The sequence below is a fragment of the Apaloderma vittatum genome, unplaced genomic scaffold (genome assembly GCF_000703405.1).
Source record: "Apaloderma vittatum isolate BGI_N311 unplaced genomic scaffold, ASM70340v1 scaffold1801, whole genome shotgun sequence".
Lineage (NCBI taxonomy): Eukaryota > Metazoa > Chordata > Aves > Trogoniformes > Trogonidae > Apaloderma > Apaloderma vittatum.
In genome coordinates this window covers 31,940-41,804 of record NW_009699366.1, presented here as the reverse complement: position 1 = coordinate 41,804, position 9,865 = coordinate 31,940, and the positions used below count along the sequence as shown (strand labels likewise).

General features: G+C 44.0%; 1 protein-coding gene across 1 annotated transcript in view; it reads left to right on the top strand.

The window, feature by feature from the left end:
- Positions 1–9,406, top strand: part of RUNX2 (runt-related transcription factor 2) — a gene marked incomplete at its 5' end in the record, with an annotated part of 35,348 nt that extends 25,942 nt beyond the window's left edge. Inside the window, one exon of the mRNA XM_009878318.1 lies at positions 8,928–9,406. Within this exon, the coding sequence (XP_009876620.1) occupies positions 8,928–9,406 (479 nt within the window). The remainder of the gene's footprint in view (positions 1–8,927) is intronic.
- Positions 9,407–9,865: the final 459 nt, after the last annotated feature.

Here is a 9,865-nt window from a genome sequence, read left to right as displayed (position 1 = left end):
GGGAGGGCTTTTCGGGAGCTGCGGGAACGCTGATAGCAGGGCCAGTATTTGGGGGAGGGAAGACTACTCTCATTCCTTGTATTCTTTTTGTGCCTTCCTGTTTTGGTAGCCATAAGTCATCAGTGGTTTTTAATTTTTTTTATTTATTTTATATTTATTTTTTTCCCCCCTTGAAACTGTAATAAGGGCTGAAGGGGTAGATTACTCCTTTTTCTGTCTTTTCTCCCCTCTATTTCTCTTTTTTTTTCTTTTTTTTTGGGCTAATCTGAGGCACGCTGCCACATCTGAAGCCACTTGGCTTATTATGGATTTCATGGAAACTGATTCCCTGAAAGTGTTTCCATATGTGTGTTCCCAATATATCCCATCCTTTTCTAAATGGGAGTACAAACTCGCACACGAGCTGGAAATGGCTTCAGGATGTGACAGAGAAGTCATATGACTGGAGTGGCACTGTGTGTGGCCTTCTCTCAAAGACACGGTGTCCTGTGCTGCTGGCTCCCATCCTACACTAGATCCAGTTTCAAAGAATATCTTCCTTCCCGGCTTCTTAAAAACTCTTAATCAAGAACCAGCAAGGAATCCTCTGTCCTCAGGAGGGACGCGTATTTAGTTGAAAGAGATTGGAAGGGAAAATTTGGATGGGGAGGGAAATTTTTTTGTTTAAAGGGTGAAATTACAGAGCAGTGCCAAGGGCTTCCCCCCCTCCTCCCCACCCCTGCAAAACATAGTTTCTTTGTGTCTACTCGAGGATCAGATGGTATTTCTGAGTTGCTAGCATGCAGTGGAAAAGTACAATTCATGACAACATTGGAAATAAATATTTATACTGGATAGTTAAGGCACATTTTTCTGAAAAAAAAAAAAAAGTAATAAAGTAGACTGCTAGCCCCAATGTATATTATATTCTCATTCACTGGGTTTATACAGGATACTTGTACCGACGCTTGCCGTCGCCGTGCACGCGTTGCAGCTTTCGGCCGGGTGGTTTCACCCCCTCGCTGAGTACAAAGCCGCTGAGGGTGCTATCCGAGGAGAGCCTCAAGCGCTCCTTCTGATGCATTTTGGCTGACGAAAAGCGGCCGCGACTGAAAGTCAGGCAGGAAAAAATGGGGGAAAACTGAAGGGAGAGCGATAGGCGCCTGCGCGCGTGTTCGTGCCACGCAGATTCGCGGAGCTGCTGGACTTGTTTCCAGGAAACGTTATTTACTTTTTGTTTCCAACATAGCGTGTAAATGGCCTGAGATTTTAAACAAGTCGGGGAGGGGTTGATACACTACCAGCTCCTCCACACCTGACTCACTCGTGACAGCTCCAGGCTGAAGTCACAGACTGGATAGCAAAGATGGAGAAGTTCAGAGGCTCCCTGTCACACCAGGCCAGCGGGCATCCATGGGTGCCAGGTGACAACCCCAAGCCAAGGACGTGTTTCTGTAATGTGACCATTTGTCCTCCTCCTGTGGTTCTCGTTAGAAAGATTTACGAGTCCTGTACAAGTGAAGCTTCACAAGACGCAGCGTCTGTAAATGAGGCAGTGATGACCGATGCTTCCACAGCTTCACTTCTGTTCCCAGCACTCCATCTAGGAGGGGTTTTGTTGTTGCTTTTTTCCACAGATGGGAGGAATTTCTACCTATTCATATTGCTAAATTGAAGGTAAGCTACCTCTTGTGGTGCAGGCAGAACAACCTGGTTTTAGATACGTAGCATCACCCAGCAAGACTTAGGTGCCTAAAGAAAATCATCTTCTTCCAGCACAGTTCATCCAGCAGAAAAGTCCTGCCGAGGGACCAGGGCGGGTGATGTTGGAGCCCACACCAGAGAGGTGCAAAAAGACCCCGATTTTGCCATTAAGCAATGTAACAGCTCTGCTGGAGAAACGCTCTCCTTTATTTGCACGAGTGGTACTTTAATGGTCGCTGCTAATTATGTTATTTATGGGGTGTTTCTCCCAGCAAAGCGCTTAGGTACTGAGCCATAAATTCGGTGAAAACACCTATCTGCAAATTAATCCGTGGTATTTAGGTGCCAAAGTCCTGTTACCTAAAAACCAGAAGGCACAAGTGAGCAGTTTTCCATGTGAGCTGAGGTACCAAGGGACGGCAACGCGATGCACTCGAATTAGGTTTTCGCTCGAATTAGGTTCTCGCGTGTTGCGCGTGAGGCTCTGAAGGGGTTAAGAGACCTTCCTTCCTCCCTCCCCGACTTTTGTGAGACTGCTGTGCTTAATAATGTTGGAGTTTAAATGGTCCCAACTAGGCCTTGAAGTTAACACCTTGTTGAGGTGAAGGAAAAGAGGGGGAGCAGTTGACACCTTTTCTGCTGCCATTGTTTGCCAGGAGACCTGCTTGGGGGGAACCTGGGGGAAAAAATTATCTAAAGTGTTTTTTTATTTGTTTTTTTATTTTTTTTTTTTCTGATTTAAAGGGAGAGAAAAAGCATTTGAAAAAGTACCATTTCCTGTGATAAATGATTGCAAGTATCTAAACCACGCACGCTCATCCCCATGTATTATTTCTGCGGGGGCTGCATGTCCCTGAGCTCCTGCACAAAGCACCAGTGTAGGTTTGCAGGATCAAGGACCTTACAGCTACAAGCAAGGAACAGATGCACGAGGAGGTGGTTCAGGATCCTTGGGAATTACAATCCCAGGCTCCATCCTGTGGTAGCATCCAGAGGGAAGCTGGCAGAGCACCTCTGGGGAGTCAGGTCTCCCTGGAAGAAGGATCATGCTGTGTGTGATTCATTAAACGCTTATTATCACAGGCAGGTGACAAGAATTTAGCAGAATGAAGAGTAAAATAACGCTCTCCCCCAGATACAGGAGGGTACTTGGGGGAAAACGGAGATCCAGCTAGCAAATACTCACTCCCTCTCATCCAAACACATTGCAAAGAATCCTTAAGATTGCAAAACTAAGTGCTCAGAAATTGGGAAATCTCTGTACTTACGTTGCCTGTGCAGCTCAGAATCAGCCTCGTTCTGCTTATGCATTATATTACGAATTTTAATTACAGGATCACATGATACTTTTCCCACGGGATTCGTGTCTCATTCAGTGCACAGGATGGACAGTGCTAACTTAATGAGCAGCTCTTCAGTATTTTGTTTTCTTCTTGTTCCCTGCATTTCCTCAGGCCGTGCTTATTGCAGAGCATTAAATTCTGCTCTGAAGAAGGAATTCTTAATTTCTGGATGGGCTTTCCTCTGATATTTCTGCCGTAGCACTTGTATAGACTTTGTTTCAGTGCAATATTCCCAAGGAAGAAAGAACTCCCTTAAAAAGAGTACTGAGGTACTCTGAGGTCTCCTGTAACTCAGTGCACCTTCTGTGTGTCGCCTACAGCATGAATTTTTTCCTATCTTAAGCCTTATGTTCAGACCTGAGCTCCTGTTGGCTGCAGCCGCAGCTGTGAATGTTTAGCACACGTACAGATCGGAAGCCAAACGTCTTTGCTGGGCACAGAAAAAGAGAGGAGCAAAAATGTGATTTGGAGAGATTTCACCTGTGGCAGAAACAACGTATAAAATGCACTTTGCTCAGGAATTGATAGGGTCTCCCTCGCTTTGTTCACTTCGCTCCTGATTTTTTGCAGCAGTGGATTTGGGGGATATAGAGACATCAGTCTTCTGTATTCCTCAACTGTGATACCTCTCCAGAGGAGTTCACCTTGTGTGCTGCCTGCAGGAGGGTTCGAGTAAAAGGAATGGCATCCTCTCCTGTAGCCGAATGCGTTATCGTAGTGCTTATGGAGAAGCAACTGGAATGCTGGCATTCCCCAGACTTCTCACTCTTCACATGGTAACTTTAATAATATCCTTTTGTTTGTCTCTAGTTGTGTTTATAGTTTTTCAGATTTCTAAAAAAAGCAAACTCCAAGTAACCCTGCCTTCCCAAGTTTTTCCTTTGCAATATCCTACGAGCATCCGCGTGGACCATCGTTCAGCTCCTCTTCCTCGGACTTCTGCCATCCCAGTGAAGGGATGGATTCCCAGTGGGGACTGTCATGGGAATGGGGGGGTGTCCCCGTGTTGCAGCAATATTTGCAGAAAAAATGCTGGGACTTAGGGCTCCTGGATTTCGTTCCAATCTCTGGGCAAGTGTCTTTGCAGGGGCACAGACTCTTCTGCCCATTTTTAGGCAGAATGCTTATGATTTGTTCATGTTTGGCTGGATTTTCATGGCAATGTGTCTCACACAAAAGCCACTCCTATTCCAAAGTTCAAGTCCTTACTTCAAAGCATGGAACTGGTACAGCTTTTCAAAGAAAGGCTCCTCTGAGTTTAAGATTAGTAAAACAATATATTTTTCCCAGCAGAAGAGTTTCAGCTGAAATTTTAAAAACAAATAAATGCATAAATCACAATTTAGCCTGAGACAGACGCCCAGCATGGACAATTTCAGCCAGAACATTTAAAGTTTGGCAAAGCTGTGAGAGACTGAAAATTGTCTCACCATGTGAAATGTGGGGCACGCTTCATATGAGGCGATATTATCAGCTGTAAGTAATCCAAGCTGCACATATAATTCATAAACGTAGATGTTAGGAAAGGAAAAAACAGTTTTAATAGATCAATTAGTGCTGTGTCCCAGCCTGAATCAAACTATTGAACAAAAAACCACAAAATGTAGTATCTGTTTCAGCAAATGTCTTGACACTGAAGTTCCCCAAAACATAAGTGAATCATTTCGCTACTGGTAAATGTATTTAACTGTATGTGACTGAATTTCCTTGAGTGACTTTTGAATACAGCACCGCTCTGTTTTCTTGCATCTAGTAATTATGCATTGACCCGGTGTGCTACAAATTTCCCTGTCAGACATGGAATAAGCCAAGGGGTCTTTGGTTTTGGCAGTGACATTATAGCATAAAATGACAAACTAAATTGCAATATGTGTAAGTTATAAAATTATCCCATAACTCTTTAAAGCAGATGTTAGCTTGCCATGCTCACAAAGAGTTAATCTATCCACATGGTACTTTATGTTCTTTAAAAACTGGAAGCGATTGGCCAAAGTGCTGTAAACCTGGCAGAAATTTGTTGCCTTGTTTTCTGCAAACCACAAGCACAGCTTATTAATTGAGAAATGAGCATTAACTGGCATTAGCTAGCATCTGTAAACTGAGAAAGAGAAATGCCCACGGTACGCATTCCGCTGTGAGCGGCAGAGCTGCAAAGCTGCAACAGGTAAAATTGGTTTTTAAGCGCGAATGCAAAACCGTTTTAGTCGGCTGCTGGCGAATGCCCAAGTCTAGGGTTTTTAATGAGGCTTCTGCATCAAAATAAGTGAAACCACATGGAATTTTAATTGTTCTTATTCTAAATATGAAACACACTGGAGCAGTATTCTTGAATCTAGGATGTTAGCATATATATTGGCATATTAACATGACCACTTCTCTGTTCTAAACGTGTAGCTCTCAGAAAGCTTGAGTGCCAGGTTACGTTAGGGAGGAATCAGCTTGGAAGATTTAAAAAGAGTTTCACTTGGGCTCTTTCAGATGTAAAGGTTTTTTTTTAAAAAAAATACTTTTTTTTTGCATTGTCAAGCACAATGAGCTGATCAGACTGTATAGGGATAGAAGATCACTTGCTGTGCTTGTTGCCCTATTTCTCTCTCTGATGGCACAAAATAAAGTCACTTCTCTTCACAAAATTGTGGTTTCACAATCTTGTGGCCACAATATGGGGCAGAGGATCTGTGCTTCACACGTTTAATGGAAACTATCACGAGAGTGGGAATTCACAGATGCAAATTGTTTTCTTGCTCTGATGGAGAAAAAATTAGCATAAATCTTTAATCCTGATGGGGAGAGGAATAAATTACTTACTTGCACTGTCATGTTACTATATTGCTGATTGATATCACTATGTGTGTGCAGCTAGCTATACAAAGGTGAGTGCCGTACCCAGAAGAGCTGTTTATCTTCCCAGACCAGCAAAGAGCTAAAGATTCATAAATGAGAATGCATCTGGTGTTTCCAAGTCAGAACCAAAATCAGCATTAACACAAGGAGGTAGCACAGAGAGAGGAGGAGGAGGAGGGTGAAAGTGCATCAGTGAGATCGTGTAACGGTGAGGACAGCAAGAAGCTGAGTTTTAGAGGTGGCTTTATCACAGAAGACCTTTTCTGATCTCCAAAAATACCTTTATGTGGTGGAGATACAAAAGGCTGGGAACAAATCGCCACCTGGTGCGGGGAGTTACGGAGTCGGCAAAAGGCATTTGGGCAAAAGGGGGGTTGGAGAAATGAGTGTGCAGGAGCCGTGCAGACACAGCCATCAGTGAGATAAGAAAGGGTTATGGTTATTTGGCCTTTGGGTAAACAGGATTGTGCTTTACAAGCAGCAGTAAAAACAAAACAAGTGTGGATTTACTGGGGTTAGTAAGGAGGTCTGTAACCCCACATTCGAACTGCCTACGTGTGGTGTGCACATTCCCAGTCACTCGACACATACGTGATCTCTTGGCAGTACCCCTATAGATAATATTTGGATCCAGGCCTGAAAAGGAGATTGCCTTTTAATGTATAAAACGGTGTGGATAGTTTGTTATTAAGAAAAAAAAAAGTATTGGTTGCAAAGAAACCAAAAATGCCAATGTTTTTCTACACCCCTACGCTCATACCAATTCTACCTTTGAATATGAAAGTCTTGTTTAGCGTCTGTCAGGGTAAACTAAGAGCAACTCTGTTCTTGTTGGGAGAGTTGCAGTAACAACAATAATAAAAAAAAAGAGGAGCATAAGCGGTAGCAGATTGAAATTCAGTATTTTGAGCAGCTGGGGGAATTATGTTCTAACCTTATATTTCCAGATACGTATCAGACCTGTTCACAATATAAAGGATAGTGTTCCAAATATTACAGCTTTGAATCTGGGTGGTATTGCCTCTGGCTATTGTTTGCAGTTGGGAACGAAAGAAGTTGCATCAAGTAGTAGAGTGTTTGCTGTAAAGGTACAAGTTATATTGCATTCCACAGGGCTGTGGTTGGAGGGGTTGATGATGGAGACAGACCCATTCACCCGTAGGTCACTGATTCAGTTCCAGATAAAGATAATAGTAATCACGTTGTCATCAGAGTTTAAAATGGGCTTTTACTGCCCATTTAAATCTCTGTACTCAATATCTTTTTGAGTCGGTGAATTATTGTCCCCGGTTTCAAACACCTGGCTGGCCGTGGCCCAGGTCCTCCAGCCTGAACCCACATTGCGCCTGAGCTTTGCCCCCCTGCTGCCTTTAGGTATCGTTGAAGGCGTGGATTAAATCAGGTAGTACAACGGGAGGGAATAGTGATCTAAAAACTACAAAATGTGCCACACGCGGTGGCAGGGGCCGTTAAGTCTATGGCTTATGACAGCAGCCATTGTTGTGGGTGCTACAGGGAGCAAGGGCAGGAGGGCTGGAGGGACCTTTCTTCTACACAGCAGGTTCAGGGAGTCAGATCCAATGCCTGGCTGGAAGGAAAAGCGTTGCTGCATCTTACGTTGAGGATGCTCAGGGTGTTTCAGTGTTTAGCACGTCAGTTTGGCACCTAAAAGATGCCGTATTTTCCTTTTAGGTAAATCAGATTTGGTAGATTGGCAAAGAGGTGGGCGAACCCTTGGATCTAGAGGACTGCAAAGCTGTAGAAGTATCACCCGGGAAGCCCAGGGAGAGCCCATTTGATTTCATGATTTTTCCCCTCTATTTATACCCTGCTCTTTCCAGCTTGCTCTCTCTGAAACGCTCTACATGTACCTCGTGCATACTGGCTGATGCATTTGCCTCCCTCTTGCTCCGTACTTGTATTAGGCTTTTTCTCCCTGTGCCTTTTCCCACACCCTTTTTGTTGTCCACTTTTCTGGCTCTCAATGTGAGTTTTCACCGTCTTTTTCTTCTCCTGCTGTCCATCCCACAGTCTCTTAAGCAGATCACCAAGCTACTAACGTTTGCTTTCCAGTTCTGCTCTGAAACTTTGGGTGTTTGATGTGGGATTAGAAATTAGACAAAATGAGTTTACCCATCCCTGTTTTGCGTTAGACTCCAATTCACAGTGTTACCATCCAGACGTTCACAGTAGCCGTAAACTGTGTGGTCTTTTTTGTTTTTTTCCAACCATACTGCACAGACTACATAGGAGAACAACTTTTTTTGTCAATGGCAAAAAGAGTGCTGGGCTTGTAATTTTCCATCGACTGCAATGAAGAATGAAATTCACATCTTTGCTATCAGCTCAGTGGCTTCGCCCATCCTTCAGATGCAGCAAATAGTATTTTGCAGCCATAAGAAGCAGCTGAGCAGATCCTCACCTAGATAAATTGATTTAAGGCAAGAAGTGATGCTTAGTCACCCCTGGTGTAACTTCCCTGGTGTCAGTGGTGCAACTAGCTCAGTGTTGCCAACTCTTGTAGTTTTATTACAAGTTGCAAGGTAATTTCTACTTTTCTCAAAACCCCAGCTCCCGGCAGCATGTGCTGAGGTGGGAATCTCAGTTTTTTATGCACTGAGATTTTGTGACCCGAGTTTCTTGAGAGGCTGTAGCAAAAACCCAGAGACACGTAACCCTCAAAGCTCAGAAACTAGGAGACGAATCATCTCCAAATCCACCTCTGTCTTTTTGGCTCTTTTGCAGTCTCTTAATTTTTGAGATTTTTTTTCCTTTCCTCCGGCCTGACTTGTGACCTTTGAGCGCTTTTCAGGCTAGCAATGCTGCTCCCTCCATTGGCATCGGTGGAGTTAGACCAGGGATGACTTTGGCCCAGCGCTTGTAGAAGACAGGTTGATGACTCTGTTCCTTGCAATGTATTAATTGGTATGATCTGCTGTTCTCTTGGGGGCCAAAAGAAGTGGGTTTTCTTAGAGAAGTAAAATTCTATCATCACTTGGTACAAAAAAATGGTATTTACAGAATTGTTTTCCCCCGTCTTTTGTTATAATTTTTTAGGTGCTTCAGAGCTGGGCCCATTTTCAGATCCCAGGCAGTTCACAAGCATTTCATCCCTCACTGAGAGCCGCTTCTCCAACCCACGAATGCACTATCCAGCCACCTTTACCTATACACCGCCAGTCACCTCAGGCATGTCACTGGGTATGTCCGCAACCACTCACTACCACACCTACCTACCACCACCCTACCCCGGCTCTTCCCAAAACCAAAGTGGACCTTTCCAGACCAGCAGCACTCCATATCTCTACTATGGCACTTCGTCAGGATCATACCAGTTCCCCATGGTGCCGGGAGGGGACCGCTCCCCCTCCAGGATGCTTCCTCCGTGCACCACCACGTCCAACGGCAGCACGCTCTTAAACCCTAACTTGCCCAACCAGAGTGACGGTGTGGAGGCAGATGGCAGCCACAGCAGCTCCCCAACCGTCTTGAATTCTAGTGGCAGAATGGATGAGTCCGTTTGGAGGCCGTACTGAGATTTCTTCCGTAGCCGGCCCGACCTCCGCGAGCCAAAAACAAAAACAAAACAAAACAAAACAAAAAACAACCCAAACCAAACAAACGGTCGACTAACTATGAAGTGCCTGGCTTTTGTGTTTCGCGCTTTTTTTTAGGAAAAAAAAAAAGAAAAGAGATTTTACCGATATGTGCAACTGTGTAGATGGGATGATAATGGCCATAAATAACACAGGAGTTACCAACACACCACAGCCCATGTTTCAGATTATGTGGATCAAAGCACATATTATTTTTTTTTCTTGGAACCATTTTACCTTGGTTTATATTTAAAATGTACTTTTTACACACACACACAAAATCACCCCTTCCTGTTCTGTTGGGTTTTTTATTTTTTATTTTTCCTTGATCTAGAGTGTTGTAATAACTAGTGAGTTCTTTTGCCAATGAGGAGAGAACGGACTCCCCAGCTATCAGGA